The sequence below is a fragment of the Lucilia cuprina genome, chromosome X (genome assembly GCF_022045245.1).
Source record: "Lucilia cuprina isolate Lc7/37 chromosome X, ASM2204524v1, whole genome shotgun sequence".
NCBI classification, from domain to species: Eukaryota; Metazoa; Arthropoda; class Insecta; order Diptera; family Calliphoridae; genus Lucilia; species Lucilia cuprina.
In genome coordinates, this window is record NC_060949.1 from 14,516,993 (window position 1) to 14,535,804 (window position 18,812).

The 18,812-nt window shown below is 31.4% G+C and overlaps 1 protein-coding gene across 1 annotated transcript in view; it reads right to left on the reverse strand.

Annotated features, from left to right (window-relative positions):
- Positions 1-15,101: 15,101 nt before the first annotated feature.
- The window catches only part of LOC111688803 (eukaryotic translation initiation factor 4E transporter-like), a 32,178-nt gene continuing 28,467 nt past the window's right edge, over positions 15,102-18,812 (reverse strand). Inside the window, exon 5 of the mRNA XM_046956256.1 lies at positions 15,102-15,206. Coding sequence (XP_046812212.1) covers positions 15,166-15,206 — 41 coding nt within the window. The 3' untranslated portion in view covers positions 15,102-15,165. The remainder of the gene's footprint in view (positions 15,207-18,812) is intronic.

Sequence of the window (18,812 nt, forward strand, 5' to 3'; positions counted from 1 at the left end):
CACAAAAACTTTTTTCAATCTCAAATGAGGAAATTGCTGATACATTTAACGAAATGCTGAAAAAGGTAAACCAACCTATGGATGCCGTACATATTGCAACTATTCTTCTAAATGCATCACCAAAACGACTTAAGCGAATTGTGGAAAGTATACCAACTCCAACATCACAATCAAATTTTACTGAAGAGGAAGCACTAGCGCTTATGTTGGAACTGGGTCTCAGTCGAAATAAGTACTAAATATTAAGGAAAGCTCTGCATGAAAAAGGACACAATATATTACCATCATACAAGGCGATCCAGAAAAAAAAACAATCTATCCTACCATCACCTATTGCTGTTAATGATGTGGAAGCTTGTATTTATATATCATCTTTGCTCGAAAACACAGCATCAAGAATTGTGTCAGACTTTTCAGAAGACCAACTAAGGAAAATTCATAACTGTGATGTTGTCTTAATGTGTAAGTGGGTATGTGACGGTTTATCAGCACGTCCAGAAACAAACAAGCTTGTGGAAGTCGGACATTAGCATACTACAAAAGTGTATTTATGTCATCATTAGTGCCATTACGAATTCGTTCATATTCCCTTAATCCATCATCGTCAAGCATCGGAAATTCATTTGAAGATATATGGATCAATACAACTCAGGGTTCAAAAAATTTTTGTAGACCCATTGGATTTGAATATATAAAGGAGTCAAAGAAAACAACAAAAGATTTAGTGGAATATTTAAAAGATGAAATAAATGCATAAAAATAAAGGAATTCTCTATTAAGGTATCATATCAGCTAAGCCTTACAATGATTGATGGAAAAGTCAGCAATGCCATAACAGAAAATTCTTCCTTCTGGAGATGCTCAATATGTAATAAGAAAAAGTCGCAATTCTCAAATATAAACAAAAGCAGAAGTATTAATGAAGAAGTCCTGTCTTTCGGAATTTCACCACTTCATGCCAGAATACGATTTTTGGATTACTTTTTACACATATCATACAACCTCAAATATAGAAGTGTGCCAGAGAATCTTACTAAATCAACAAAAAATAATGAAGAATTGAAAGAACTGGGAGCTGCGGAAAAAAGCAGAATCCAAGAAGAATTTAAAGTTCAGATGGGATTAAACATCGACAAACCACTTCCAAGTTGCGGTAGTACAAATGACGGTAATACGGCGAGAAGATTTTTTCGTGATTTTGAAATTACTTCAAAAACAAGTAAGAGTTCTATATTCGGCTGTGCCGAATCTTATATACCCTTCACCATGATGTGTTTAAAGCCTTTTGTACCTTTTGAAGAACGAAAAAGTACCAAATCTGAAATTTCTAAATTACTTGTATCTCTGTATCCATGGAGGGAACTAACACCAACAGTACACAAAGTATTGTGTCATGGTCAAATAATAATTGAATCGAATATTTTTCCACTTGGAGAGTTAACAGAAGAAGCCCAGGAATCGAGGAAATCGAGTAAGCATGTTCAACTTTTCAGCTCAAGAAAATGCTTCAGGCAATCACAGAATGAAGATATTTAATAGTTTACTTCTATCTTCTGATCCTGTTCTTTCAACTATGCGAAAAAGATGGATTTGTTATGAAACTCTATCATCTCAAAACGAGGAAGATTTAAAGGACTTATATTACCTTCTGGATATGTATACCGATATGACAGATTATTTTATAGAAAATAAGTAGTGTTAGGAAATTACTATATAAGTAGGTTGTAAGAATTAATTGTATTATGTTTAAGATAAACAGTTCAAATAAAAAAGCTATTATACTAACTGATGATATTGTATATTAAATTGTGTTTTATATTTCGGTGGGCGAGAAAGGTGGTTTGTGTGGGGTGATTTAGGTGTTGTTGTGCGTGGCTCATAATAAAATTATATTTTTTTATTGTATATACAATGTTATAGTCTTTAATAAAATAATTAACTAAATAATTTTTAAAAATTGTCCAAATATTTTATTCAACACCAAATGTATGTTCTGTCATACTTAATACTAAAATATGAAAAAGATGAAATTAAAGGACACAGGTTTAAATGAACATATTTTTGAATGTAATTGAGATATTGGCTTGAAATTTTTTGTAAAGGGTCGAGAATTTCCATATCTAACAAAAAAAAAGATATTAAGGGATAAATATGGACTAAATTGTTGTAGCTATCTGCGACCCTATTAAAATTTTGATATAAATCATAGTTTTAGAAATTTAACAAATATGTAATATATGACAAAATCTTTATTTATGAACAAAACTCAATGAAATCTTCAACGCTTGTTAAATTTGTCATTTCAAATAAGAAAATGCAAAAAAAAAATTGAAAAGGTCAAAGGGCATCCCGCAATTCCCAAAAATAGGAATGAAAATACCAAAAATGGGATTTTTTACATTTTTGCCCATAGGGTCCACATTTCTTTCAGGGCTGGGAAAATACTTTTGGAGTAAATAGAAAACATATTGAGGTTTCCAAAACTGCTTTCAGTTTTCTGATCCCAGCTTTGGGATTTTAGAACATGTCGTCCAAAGTTGAAGTTTTGATAAAAAATAGGTCATATTCGGAAGACGCAGAGGCAACATTTTCAAAAAATATGACAAGTTTTTTTCGCCAAAGCGTTTTGCACAAAGATCCCTTTTAGAAAACTATAAAATTGTTATATGTGCTTAAAGAAAATTTTATTTTATTAATAAAAGAGTTAAGACACATTTTGGGCAAAAAAAAAACGGCAAAAATCTAAAATTTTTTGAATTTTTAAATTAAAAAACGTATATTTTTGGATCTGTAAATGATATTGATTGTTTATTATTTGTGTTATTATTGGAAATTTTGTTGTCTAACTAACAAGAAAAAACTGAGTCCATTTGGTCCAAAATTACGCCGGTATTAAAAAAAGGCGGACCAAGGTATGGTAAATTTTGTATCACTAATTTTTTAAATGCCTATAACTCGGATATTATAAGAGATAAGTAGTATGTTTTTTCAAGATCTCGTCGAGCGCTTTCAGAAAATATAAAAAATCTTTGTATTTGGGTGAAAAACAAAAAAATGGCACGAGTTTAAAAATTTTACATGTCGTAGGTACCCTACTTTGAGCCGCCACAGCTCCGTCCCTGGGGCATCTGCGGGGTTCATCTTCAAAACTTAAACTCGAATACTCCTTGGCTACACTCACGCCAAATTTTATCCCGATCGTATCAGCCGTTTAGAAATGCCAGATTTATTTCCAAAAAATTTCCATTCTGCCCCACTGTGCAATATTTGATTGGGTTAAATAAATGGTAGATGGAGGTAATGGAGGATCTGAAGGGATATTAAAAACCTAAGTGGAAAAGGTTGTAATAATATCGTAACAAGAAAACTAAGTCTGAAAAAAACTAGAGAACACAGTTATACCGAAGTTGATTGTAAACTTCAGAAATGTATTTAAAAAAATGAACCACACAATGTATTGGTACTGAGAATAAAAATTCGTTTTGAATTTTAAAAGATTTACAGAAATAATTTTACTACAAAATTTTTATAAAAGAAAAAAAAAGATCTAAACAATATTAATTATTCTGAACCGATCATTCACCAAAACAAATTTGGGACATTTTCGGCCCCACATTGGGTGCCATTTTCTGTAATAAAACCCTACGAGATAACAATTTCTTTGGTATTTATGTTTCTCAAAGAGACTATTTGTGCCATAAAATCTCTAGCTTCAGTCGGGTGGGGAGGTTCGCGTTCTTCTCTATTCAGTCTCAGATATTATTTGTATATAGACTACCTAGAAATTACTAACCTTACGTTAAACAAGTTAGAGTTCTATATTCGGCTGTGCCGAATCTTAAATACCCTCCACCGGCTACTTCTATGTTATTACAAATTTTTTTGATCAAATATTTGTAGAAATAAGTATACTCATATCTTTAATAGAAAAAATCCCAAAAGTTAAATCTATTACATATTCAAGATTTATTGAACATTATAAATTTATTAATTTGCATGTTTGTATGTGTGTGAAAGATTTATAGATTTTCAAAATACAAATACATATATAATTTTGTTCTACACCAAATTTTGTTTAACACAAAATAATAATGCTCTTTAAATACCGCTAAAGCGCTTTTAGGGGCTGGACCTAGTATAGGATAAATAGAAGTATACAAAACTAAAATTTTTGCAAATTTTTTATCAATAGCTTAATTGGTAATATGTAATGTGCGTTTAAGAAATTTTCGTAAAAGGACTTTGTATGGGAGCTATGACCAATTATGTACATAAAGACAAAATTTCAGAATTCTACTTGGTAATAAATATTGTGAATCTAAGTGATTTTCTGGACCTAGTATGAGAGCTATGACCAAATATGGACCTTTCGTAAAACAATTTTATAGTGAATTTATGTATATAAGAGCAATATTTTTGCTAAATGTATGGATATAAATATTTCGGAAGGGAACCTTGTATGTGTGTTTTTCTAAAAGGGACCTAATATGGGAGCTATGATCAATTGTGGACCGACCGGAAAAACATTTCACATTATTATATCTCTGTATATGAGCAACACTTGTGCCAAACTTTTATGGATATCTTCATTTAGTAATGAGTTATGTTCGTTTTAGTTATTTCGGGAGGGGACCTTATATGGAAGCTATGACCAGTTATAGACCGATGGAAAAAATTCAAATAAAATTGTAAACCAAAAATTAACGTGTTTCATTTATAGTGGACAAGTCGGTGTCCACTTAAAAATAATTTTTTTTAATTTCATACAACGAAGGAAGTTAACTTACATAACTCAATGAAGCCAACAGCATCCAAATTTTGTTTTGTATGTTTGGATTCCAAACATACAAAACAAAATACACAGCTGAATAAAACCAAATATATATACACACAAACATATACATCTTTTTCCCATTCACAGTGTTGTTGCTGCAAAGCATGAAAAAAAATATGTCTTTTTTGATGAAATTTTTAGAGGTTGTCTCGGATATTTGCTCATATCTCCGTTATTTATAGACCGATTTTGCTGATTTTAAATAGAATTATGAAATTTTCGGATTTCGCCGATATCTGGGGTCCTCTAAAAATTGATTTCAACAGACAGACAAGCAATAATCGACTCCGCTATCTATAAGGATCCAGAATATATATACTTTATAGGGTAGGAAAATTATATTATAGAAATTACAAACAGAATGACAAACTTATCTATACCCTTCTCACAAAGATGAAGGGTTTAAAAATGTATGTTTTGATTTATACCCTCACCACTTTAGTGGGGAAGATATATTGGGTTTGTGCTGATGTTTGTAACGCACATTAATATTGATCCTATACCTACATTAAAGTATACCAATGGGCTAAGAATCATTTTCGATTTAGCTATGTCCGTCCGTCCATGTAAACCTTATAATCAAACTACAGGTCGCAATTTTGAAGATAATTCAATAAATTGCTACATGATCTAGATGATTGCTACATGATCTTCTATTGTCACAGGGACGAAGCCTATTGAAAATGGTTAAGATCAGTCCATTATTTCACATAGTCCCCATACAACAGAACATCCGAATAGCGCTTGTAAACCTTGTAATCAAACTGTAGGACGCAATTTTGGTGATAATTCAATTGCATGGCTAAATCGACTCTGCTATCAATAAGCATCCAGAAGATATATAATGTATAGGGCCGGAAAATTGTATTATAGAAATTACAAAGGGAATGACAAAAGATCATAATTTGCAAATTTATAAAAATTATGGCTTAAAGGGAAAATTAAAACATTTTTTTAAAGCAAATGCCGGGATTTACTAATCCCGAAAAATGCCGGTATTAAGGGATTGGTATCCCTAATACGAACAGAATAAAAAAATATACAACTCAATGAAATCTACATACAGTGTCTCTCATAAGTATTCGAATTTAGGTAGAATATGAAAAGAAACCAAATTTAATAACATATTTTGTATGCAAAATTAATAAATTAATTGTTTAAACAGACAGTCCTTAGCTTTGATATCACGCTTTTTTAAACTTTAAAAGTCCACGTTTACTTAAATTAATTTAGCTTTATTTAAAAAGTCTATAAAATTACCTCACAGAAGTATACGATTTTTTCTGTATTTCATATTTGACTATATTATATGAAACACAAAAACTAGAATCGAATGTTTTTTTGCTAAAAATTGTTTTAAGGGGTAAATATCAACCGAATGGATATATTTTTGGACCATTTGGTCCACAATTTTGGGGCATTTGTACCATTTTTTCATGTAATGTCATAAAAATGGCGATTTTTGGCAATATTTGTATTTTTTCTGCTTTTTCAAAGAGAAAAAACCAAAATTTGTTATTGGGATTTAATATACCCTTTGGGGTATCTAAAAATAATATTTTTTGTTACAAGAATCTGTATTTAAACCTTCTAAGATATATTATTGGAATCATTCTTCTATAGCTAATTCAATATATTGGAACTCAAGTCATTTTTATAATACTAGGGTTAAAAAATTTCGGGGAAACTTGTCTTCTATATATTGTTTTATATATCAGCTGTTATACATTTTAAGTTTTGAATATATTGTGGAAGTGTGCAACTCCAAAGCATGCCTTTGCAGAAACGCCATTCAATATAGTGCACAGTGGGGCAGAATGGAATTTTTTTGGAAATAAATCTGGCATTTCTAAACGGCTGATCCGTTCGTGAGCGTAGCCAAGGAGTATTCGAGTTTAAGTTTTGAAGATGAACCCCGCAGATGCCCCAGGGACGGAGCTGTGGCGGCTCAAAGTAGGGTACCTACGACATGTAAAATTTTTAAACTCGTGCAATTTTTTTGTTTTTCAAATACGAAGACTTTTATATTTTCTGAAAGCGCTCAACGAGATCTTGAACACTACTTATCTATTATAATATCCGAGTTATAGGCATTTAAAAATTTAGTGATACAAAATTTACCATACCTTGGTCCGCCTTTTTTTGAATACCGGATGTAATTTTGGACCAAATGGACTCAATTTTTTCTTGTTAGTTAGACAACAAAATTTTCAATAATATACAAAAAATTTCAGATCAATATCATTTACAGATCCAAAAATATACGTTTTTAATTTAAAAATTTAAAAAATTTTAGATTTTTGCCGTTTTTTTGACCAAAATGTGTCATAACTCTTTTATTAATAAAATAAATTTTTCTTTAAGAACATATAACAATTTTATAGTTTTCTAAAAGGTATCTTTACGCAGAACGCTTTGACGTAAAAAACATGTCCTATTTTTTGAAAATGTTGCCACTGCGTCCTTCCGAATATGGCCTATTTTTTATCAAAACTTCAACTTTGGGCGACATGTTCTAAAATTCCAAAACTGGGATCAGAAAACTGAAAGCAGTTTTGGAAACCTCAATATGTTTTCTACTTACTCCAAAAGTATTTTCCCAGCCCTGAAAGAAATGTGGACCCTATGGGCAAAAATGTAAAAATCCCATTTTTGGGATTTTCATTCCTATTTTTGGGAATTGCGGGATGCCCATTGACCTTTTCAATTTTTTTTTGCATTTTCTTATTTGAAATGACAAATTTAACAAGCGTTGAAGATTTCACTGAGTTTTGTTCATAAATAAAGATTTTGTCATATATTACATATTTGTTAAATTTCTAAAACTATGATTTATATCAAAATTTTAATAGGGTCGCAGATAGCTACAACAATTTAGTCCATATTTATCCCTTAATATCTTTTTTTAGTTAGATATGGAAATTCTCGACCCTTTACAAAAAATTTCAAGCCAATATCTCAATTACATTCAAAAATATGTTCATTTATACCTGTGTCCTTTAATTTCATCTTTTTCATATTTTAGTATTAAGTATGACAGAACATACATTTGGTGTTGAATAAAATATTTGGACAATTTTTAAAAATTACTTAGTTAATTATTTTATTAAGAGACTATAACATTGTATATACAATAAAAAAATATAATTTTATTATGAGCCACGCACAACAACACCTAAATCACCCCACACAATCCACCTTTCCCGCCCACTGAAATATAAAACACAATTTAATACAATATCATCAGTTAGTAAAAAAGCTTTTTTTATTTGAACTGTTTATCTTAAACATAATACAATTAATTCTTACAGCCTACTTATATAGTTTCCTAACACTACTTATTTTCTATAAAATAATCTGTCATATCGGTACACATATCCAGAAGGTAATATAAGTCCTTTAAATCTTCCACGTTTTGAGATGATATAGTTTCATAACAAATCCATCTTTTTCGCATAGTTGAAAGAACAGGATCAGAAGATAGAAGTAAACTATTAAAAATATCTTCATTCTGTGATTGCCTGGAGCATTTTCTTGAGCTGAAAAGTTGAACATGCTTAAAATATCGATTCCTCGCTTCCTGGGCTTCTTCTGTTAACTCTCCAAGTGGAAGAATATTCGATTCAATTATTATTTGACCATGACACAATACTTTGTGTACTGTTGGTGTTAGTTCCCTCCATGGAAACAGAGATACAAGTAATTTAGAAATTTTAGATGTATATTCCCCAAATCGATTTCCATTAATTTTATGTTTACTATTCAGTGCCATTAAAATAGTGTTAACTCTTCTTGTCTATTCCAGTTATTATATCCTTCACCTTCGTGAGAAGGGTATATATAAGTTTGTCATTCCGTTTGTAATTTCTATAATATAATTTTCCGACCCTATAAAGTATATATATTCTGGATCTAAATTCTTCTTGGATTTTGCTTTTTTCCGCAGCTCTCAGTTCTTTCAATTCTTCATTATTTTTTGTTGATTTAGTAAGATTCTCTGGCACACTTCTATATTTGAGGTCGTATGCTATGTGTAAAAAGTAATCCAAAAATCGTATTCTGGCATGAAGTGGTGAAATTCCGAAAGACAGGACTTCTTCACTAATACTTCTGCTTTTGTTTATATTTGAGAATTGCGACTTTTTCTCATTACATATTGAGCATCTCCAGAAGGAAGAAGTTTCTGTTATATGCATTGCTGACCTTTCCATCAATCATTGTTAAGCATAGCTGATATGATACGTTAATAGAGAATTCCTTTATTTTAATGCAAATGGGCTCCAGTTCATTTATTTCATCTTTTAAATATTCCACTAAATCTTTTGTTGTTTTCTTTGACTCCTTTTTATATTGAAATCCAATGGGTCTACAAAAATTTTTGAACCCGGAGTTGTATTGATCCATATATCTTCAAATGAATTTCCGATGCTTGACGATGATGGATTAAGAGAATATGAAAGAATTCGTAATGTCACTAATGATGACATAAATACACTTTTGTAGTCAGCTAATTCCGACTTCCACAAGCTTGTTTGTATTCTGGAAGTGCTGATGAACCGTCACATCCCCACTTACTCATTAAGACAACATCACAGTTATGAATTTTCCTTAGTTGGTCTTCTGAAAAGTCTGACACAATTCTTGATGCTGTGTTTTCGAGCAAAGATGATATATCAATACAAGCTTCCACATCATTAACAGCAGTAGGTGATGGTAGGATATTAAGGGATAAATATGGACTAAATTGTTGTAGCTATCTGCGACTCTATTAAAATTTTGATATAAATCATAGTTTTAGAAATTTAACAAATATGTAATATATGACACAATCTTTATTTATGAACAAAACTCAATGAAATCTTCAACGCTTGTTAAATTTGTCATTTCAAATAAGAAAATGCCAAAAAAAAATTTGAAAAGGTCAAAGGGCATCCCGCAATTCCCGAAAATAGGAATGAAAATAGGTTGGTTTTCCTTTTTCAGCATTTCGTTAAATGTATCAGCAATTTCCTCATTTGAGATTGAAAAAAGTTTTTGTGTGACCCTCTTTTTTTACCTTGAACATAAGTCTTCGTATGACTTGCAAGGCGCTCCTGCTGATGTGTTGTAAGTTGAGATTTCCGTAGTAGTTTCCATCCAACTACAAAATTTTAATCGAAATTTCTTTTGATTTCCATTCACAGACTTACTTTTTACATCAAAACGTTTTAAAAAGTTTTCAATTTTTGATATGCCTGTTTTGTCTACTTTTCTACTATATGTAGTTTTTATATAATTTTTGAATGTAATTGAGATATGAAATCTTCAACGCTTGTTAAATTTGTCATTTCAAATAAGAAAATGCAAAAAAAAGATTGAAAAGGTCAAAGGGCATCCCGCAATTCCCAAAAATAAGAATGAAAATCCCAAAAATAGGAATGAAAATCCCAAAAATGGGATTTTTTACATTTTTGCCCATAGGGTCCACATTTCTTTCAGGGCCGGGAAAATACTTTTGGAGTAAATAGAAAACATATTGAGGTTTCCAAAACTGCTTTCAGTTTTCTGATCCCAGCTTTTGGATTTTAGAACATGTTGCCCAAAGTTGAAGTTTTGATAAAAAATAGGTCATATTCGGAAGGACGCAGTGGCAACATTTTCAAAAAATAGGACATGTTTTTTACGTCAAAGCGTTCTGCGTAAAGATACCTTTTAGAAAACTATAAAATTGTTATGTTCTTAAAGAAAATTTTATATTATTAATAAATGAGTTAAGACACATTTTGGGCAAAAAAAAACGGCAAAAATCTAAAATTTTTTGAATTTCTAAATTAAAAAACGTATATTTTTGGATCTGTAAATGATATTGATCTGAAATTTTTTGTATATTATTGGAAATTTTGTTGTCTAACTAACAAGACCATTTCCAAAATTACGCCCGGTATTCAAAAAAAAGGAGGACCAAGGTATGGTAAATTTTGTATCATTAAATTTTTAAATGCCTATAACTCGGATATTATAAGAGATAAGTAGTGTTCTCGTCGAGCGCTTTCAGAAAATTTAAAAATCTTTGTATTTGGGTGAAAAACAAAAAAATGGCACGAGTTTAAAAATTTTACATGTCGTAGGTACCCTACTTTGAGCCGCCACAGCTCCGTCCCTGGGGCATCTGCGGGGTTCATCTTCAAATCATAAACTCGAATACTTCTTGGCTACGCTCACGCCAAATTTTATCCCGATCGGATCAGCCGTTTAGAAATGCCAGATTTATTTCCAAAAAATTTCCATTCTGCCCCACTGTGTAGTGGAAGTCTAACTAAAAAATATTGACATCTGTTTAAATATTATCTAATAACAACATTACAATGTTGTTGTAATGGGCAACATTATCGTGAATGTGAATAAACCCAAAATTTTGGACATACAGTGTTGTTGTAATGGGCAACATAATCGTGAATGTTATGAGTAGTAAAAACTAAAATCTACTGCATAGGGTGACGTTTTGTTAAGGCATGTTTTGGAGTTGTATACCGCTACGATGTCGTGAAAATTTAAATTATTTTAGTGCTAATATCTACAATAATATATACTAGCCAACTTTGTCGAAAAATATCGATCCTAGTGGTACGAAAAGAGACTTAAGATTCAGATAATTCAATTAGAAACAGAAGAACGATACCAAAGATATATCTTGGAATGTTTAAAAACGGATCCTCGTAACAAAAATTATTATTTTTAGATACCTCAAGGAATCTATTAAATTTTAGTTTCATCTCTTAAAAAAATAGAAAAAAATGGCAAATATGGTCAAAAATCGTAATTTTAATGATATTATATGAAACGATGGTACACATGCCCCAAAATTGTGGGCCAAATGGGCCAAAAATATATCCTTTCGGTTGATAGAAATTGTTAGTTGATTCAAATTGTGATCTATCTATTAATCGTGAGAAGAAGAAGGCTATAATTTTTATGTCACTTAAAAGTGATGTTAATCTGTTAATCTGAGTTTGTAAAGTATGTAAAATTAGGGAGTTTATATTTAGTTTTGAACATCATATTGATTGGTTATGTAATGGAATAAATTATAAACTTCGTAGATTGTATTCTTTAAATCTTTATTTGCCTACTTATATTAAGAATGTTGCTTATGCTGTATTGCGCAATGATTTTTACTGGATTTTGTGGTCGCTTATTATAGGCGTACTTGGTATAAATATTTGAATTTACGAGATCTGTTAGAAATGCACAATTAATATATCCTCGTATTAACAGTTCTATTTATGAGAGATCTTTTTGTATTAGAACTAGCTTAAGGTGATTTAGTTTTCCAATTAAATCTCCTTATGTATAAATTTGTTAGATTTAATGGGATTTGAGCACTAATGATTTATGGAGGTGTGCCTAGATTTTTTTTGGTATATTTTGTTGTGATAAAACTTCTTATTTTTGATGTATTTAATTTTTTTTTTTTTTTTGTAAATTTCTTACTTTTTCATGATGTGGACAGGCGATGTGTGAATTTTGGTATTGTGGGTGCATGATGATTTTTGTCTTGACATTTTTTTATACCCTTCACCTTCGTGAGAAGGGTATATATAAGTTTGTCATTCCGTTTGTAATTTCTATAATATAATTTTCGACCCTATAAAGTATATATTTTCTGGATCCTTATAGATAGCGGAGTCGATTAAGCCATGTCCGTCTGTCTGTCTCTCTGTTGAAATAAGTTTTTAGAGGTCCCCAGATATCGGCGAGATCCGAATCTTCAAAAATTCAGTTAGACATGCATTCGAGAAGATCGCTATTTAAAATCAGCAAAATCGGTCTATAAATAACGGAGATATGAGCAAAAATCCGAGACAACCTCTGAAAATTTAATAAAAAAAGCCACATTTTTTTCATGTTTTGTTAAAAAGCAACAACAACACTGTGAATTGGATAAAGATGTACATGTGCGTGTGGAGATGTATTTGGTTTTATTCAGCTGAGTATTTTATTTGTATGTTTGGATGCTGTTCTGTTCTCACGAAGGTGAAGGGTATAACAAGAACAAGGAGATAAAGCAGTGATATGTTGGTAATACAGCTATTATTTGTTTGAAGGTGGTAATACAGTTTGACGGTGGTATGTAATATCACGGTTAATATTTCTTTCTGCTACAGTTTATATTTGTTTGTGTGTATGTTATGTGTGACATGTTTGCAGAGATACAAAATAAATAAAAACTGTTTTTTAAAACATACCTGGTGAAGGGTATATAAGATTCGGCACAGCCGAATATAGAAATATTACTTGTTTTTTTTATTTATTTATTTTCACTATGTGTGTGTGTAATATAAGCCTAAGAGGCCAAAATAAAAATATTACACAGCAGTAACAATAATACCAAAATTCTTAAAACAATGTTCATATATAAATTTATTAAATAATAACATTACTATAATTCATTCTATTAAAATTAAATTTACCAAATTGAACAAATTGGCTCCTCAGCCAGGAAAAAATATATAAAAAGGTACAAAGGGCCATTCAGTAGCAAAAGAGTAAATGAGCAGTTTTAGGTACTGATTAGAAAAATATGAGTGATTTGCAAAGAGTCTCAAAAGTTACAGTCGAAAAACATTATTTGAATGCGAAAATAGTCTTAAATCAAAAGGTAAGTGATTCCACCAACGTGCAACCTTTATAAGAAACGATTTTTCAAAAAATTCGAAGATATTCTCGGTATATTAAACTGCAGGTTTCTTATAGATCGCAAAAATATAAAAGAACTATTTGAAGGGAACGGTATGTACCTTAATTACTTTGTAAAACAAGACGAAATTTCGATGCATAACAAGTTCATCAAAAGTGCAGCAATGAACATTATAAATAAAACCTACTACAATATTAACTTTTCTTAAATGCAAAAAAACACGTATCAGTAAAAACTTCAAAACCGTAAAAAATATGTGACATTAACAAAGCCCATGATAATCGAATTCTAACTCGATATGGCAAGTAAATATTCAACGAATAAATTTGGCGAAAAATTCCAAAAAGTCTAGAACTTAACATATCAATATGATTAGAATGGCACCTAAGCATTTAAGTTGATCTACAACATCATCCGCAAAAAAATAGTATCACAAATTGTAGAGATAACAGATCCTTGAGGTACCCCTGACGAAAGAAAACACAAACTTGAACTAATCCCATTTAAAACTACAAATTGTGATCTGCTAGACAGAACCAAAAAATTGAATTCATTTCATATTAAACTGTAATAGCTTATAAAATCAAATGCCTTCGAAAGATCGAGAGAAATAAGAACACTATAGTTGTTGTCATTAACATTCTGCCTAATACAATCAGCTAACGATAAAAGTAGGAAGGTGTATTAAAACTTCTACGATAAGCTTATAAAGTATTTGATCTTTCATGATGTGCTTAACAACCTACGATAGGCTTACTGATTTTCATAAATAGCGTTAGATACTAAAGAAAGTATTTGATCTTTCATGATGTGCTTAACAACCTTCGATAAAACAGAAAAAATAGGACGAAGATCACCAGGACCATGAACAACTCTAGACTTTTGAATAGGAACAACTCTAGCTATCTTCCAGTATGAGGGAAATTAAGAAGTAGTCAATATATTATTAATTAGAAAAAGTAAGTGTGCTGATATTAAAGGATACATCAATCTGATAAATCGAATAGGTATATTACAAACCCCAAATGACCTCGATTTAACTTTTAGTAAGGCGTCACACAGTTCACTCTTATCAACACAGCGAAAAGAAAAGGATTTAATCGGTTCCATTGATTATTTGGTGTATTGTTTTACTATTGTGTACTCTGGATAATGCACTAATCTCATGGCTTTTTTAATTCAATATTGTATATTTAGTTGCGTTTTTTGTGAGAAATTTGTAGGTTGCATTTTGCTTAATTAATAATTTCTAATTTGTTCTGTGCTCTGTTGAAGATGATATATATGGATACCTATGTTGTTCTAGTTGAGCCATATGTCACATCCATCTTTATTATATAAAGCCTATGATTTGTTCAGCTACTGTGTGCAACAATATTCCCAGATATTGTTGCACACTGTAGCATATATATCTTATATTCCATTACTTGGGGGTTTGACATGTGATAAAACTTTCGTGGCACATTTCATAGATATCTATAGAACTAGTGGTGTGTACTTGGAAAATATCCGATTAAATTCTCATACTGAATGTGATTGCCACATTAGGTTTTATCATTGTTATCCATTGGTCCATTCTTTATTTTTTTATTATTTATTTAAGATTTATTTTTACAATCGAGTCTATTAGTTTGTCCATATATGATTGCTTAGACTAACGATTAATACTTATTATTAATTTTAATTTTAGAAATTCTAGAAAGATGGGAACAAAAAGATTAAGGAAAGATTAGAATAATTGAGAAAGTACAGGTAAAGAATAAATAATAATATGGAATAGAGAGTTCCTTGATCTTATACATCAATGACTTCAATTAGGCGATTTTGGATGATATTTTTAAATTTAGATATAGAGTATGAAATTATATTAAGCCTAGATGGAAGTTTGTTTCCAATTCTTCCAATTCTAACCAAAAAGGATTTTTCGTGAGAAGAACACGTTATTCTTGGTAGAATTATCTGTGTATTTCTGGAACTGTGAGAAAAGTTAAATAATTTATATAAATTGAGTGGTTTTCTATATTTGATAATCTTATAAAACAATGTTAACGATCTTATTTTTGCATAATCAATGAAACTGCAACCGAAAAATCTATTTTCATAAAATGAAGTGTGATCCTGAACATGTAATTTATAAACATATTTTATTATTCTAAATTTTAGGTGTTCGCCTATCGAACATTCTTTAATAACTTCTAAACAATACAAGATGAGTTGCATTAAAATAGTGTGTCCTAATATAACTCTAACATTAGTAGGCAAATATCTACCATTAATATATAACCTCTTCAACATGAACGTAATTTTCGCAAATAATTTTCGCTTATCGAATCGTAAATATTTATCTAAAGTAACACCAAAACATTTCATTCTGTCCACGCTATTATAGAGTCGTCTCCCATTTTTATATCCACAAAATCATTGAAATTGTTAAACACCATTGCCCTAAATTTATTTATACTTCACATTGTTAATATTAAACCATGCTTGAGCCCTATTCATATTAAAATTTATATTCGACTGCAGTACGTGATTAAAATACTTATCATGTTTGAACAGAATATAAACATCACCAGCATAAATGAAAATTTGTGATTCTGGAACAGTTAAATTTTTGATAAAATCATCAAGAAATACCATGAATAGGGTGGGACTAAAAATGGATCCCTGTGGAACTCCACTTATAACATTTTTACCATTGCTCAGATTTTTATTGCAGTTCACGTATTGGGCTCGTTCCGATAAGAATGAGTATACAAGTTTACAATCTGTTGAAGAAACAAGTAATATTTCTATATTCGGCTGTGCCAAATCTTATATACCCTTCACCAAGTATATTTTAAAACACAGTTTTTATTTATTTTGTATCTCTACACACATGTCACACATAACATACACACAAACAAATATAAACTGTAGCAGAAAGAAATATTAACCGTTGTACTGTAATACAGTAACAAACATACAAAAAAATACTCAGCTGAATAAAACCAAATACATCTCCACACGCACATGTACATCTTTATCCAATTCACAGTGTTGTTGTTGCTTTTTTAACAAAGCATGAATAAAATGTGGCTTTTTTGATGAAATTTTCAAAGGTTGTCACGGATTTTTGCTCATATCTCCGTTACTTATAGACCGATTTCTCGGGAGAGTTTTCCAGTTTTTTCCTACCGAGCGCGTCTCCGGGTGGCGGATAGGGGGGGTGATGGGGTAAAAGAGATGGATGTACTCGGAGAGAGCTCTAAGCTACCTCAGCCTTTAAATATAGGTGAGGGTTCCGACTCTGAATCCTCAGATGATAATAATAACACCATTATAGCAAATCCCAAAAAGGATGAAGTAGAGCAAATGGTGAAAGAGGTGAGTGATAGCATAGCTAAACTACCTAGAAACTCTCCAGAAAAGTTTTTCTGGAGAGGAGAAAGTTGAAAAAGATGCATCAGGAAATAATAGTCACAGCCGAACGGCTCTCTACCTTAGGCGAACTGGCTAAAAACTGTTATAGGACACGTCATCAATGTATACTGGACACATTGGAATGTTATACACATTCATCGGACGTGCCTGATCGCATACCAGACACTGAATATGTCGGAAACTTTGAAACGCTACTCCCAGATAGAATGTCTTGGTCAAGCGGAACATTAGAGCAAATACCAGTAGGAATCCGTTGCTACATGGATGGCTCTAAATTAGGGGACAAAGTGGGCCTGGGGTTCTATATTGAAGACCCAGAAACAAAAATATACCACCGTTTACCCCATCATAACACAAGCTTCCAGGCAGAAGAACGAGCAATAACGGAATGTGTAAATTGGATTAGAATAATTATGGCGCCCGCAGGGCTTAATATATTTACCGACAGCCAGAAGGCAATTTGTGCGATATCAGGTGATAGAATTAAATCTAAGACCGTATTGGATTGTAAGAAAGCTTTAACTGAATACTCTCCCAGAGGTAAGATTCACATCATATGGGTACCAGGCCACTCGGCAACGAAAGGGCGAATGTAATAGCTTTAAAGGGAAGGGAGCTCGATGTAGTTAACCTGACAAACGCAAAACCATTCGACGCAACAAAAGCTGAATTAAAAATATGGATGAGAGAATCCCATAAGGCCTCTTGGAATAATGAAACGGTGGGTAGAACCACAAAGATTCTATGGGGTGACCCAGATGAGAGCAAGACGAGAAATCTTCTCAAAATGAGCAAGTCGGAGGTTAGTATGATGGTACGTATTCTCAGTGGACACACAGGATTACGAGCACATCTATACAAAATTGGACGTGCGAATGTAGAGCATGTGGAGAGGACAGTGAAACTCTGGAGCACTTTCTTTGCCATTGTCAGGCATTCGTCGAAGTTAGATCCAAGTATCTTAGAAGTGATGTTATTCCGGAAATAACATTCTTAACCAACACCGATTGGAAGATTCTTAGGAATTACGTCCAGGAAACTGAGTTTCTTAACATGGAAAAATAATACATTCAGTTGAAAAAAATTTTTTTCTTGAATTGGAGCGCACAACAGGCCCGATAGTGGCCTAGGTGTATTTCTTCGGATTTGATGTAGTATCAACCTAACCTAACCTATAGACCGATTTTGCTGATTTTAAATAGCGATCTTCTCGAAAGCATGTCTAACTGAATTATTGAAGATTCGGATCTCGCCGATATCTGGGGACCTCTAAAAACTGATTTCAACAGACAGACAGACGGACATGGCTATCTATAAGGATCTAGAATATATATATATACTTTATAGGGTCGGAAAATTATATTATAGAAATTACAAACGGAATGACAAACTTATATATACCCTTCTCACGAAGGTGAAGGGTATAAAAAATGAATTTTGTAATTTCCGAATTAAAAGATTGTGGTCAATAGTATCAAAAGCTTTTGATAAATCTAATGATACTAATACCGAGCATTCACGATTATTGAAACCATGTCTAATAGAATCAGTTAAAGATGTCAGAAGAGTAGTTGTGCTGTAACCATGTCTAAAACCAGAGTGACACTCGCTAACTAAATTCGAATCTTGCATATAACCTGTAATTTGATCTTTAAGTATCTCCTCAAAAAATATAAATAGGTCGATGTTTTCAATATCTTGCTTAACATTATTTTTACAAATTAGCACAATCCTAGCTACTTTCCATAACTTAGGGAAATTACATGTTGTAAGTAAAATATTGCTGTGAGGAAAATATTGCTTTGTATAAATCGTCAATAGTAATGAAAGAAAATATGTTCAATAGTAATGAATGAAAAATTGTCTTTGAGCAGAAAT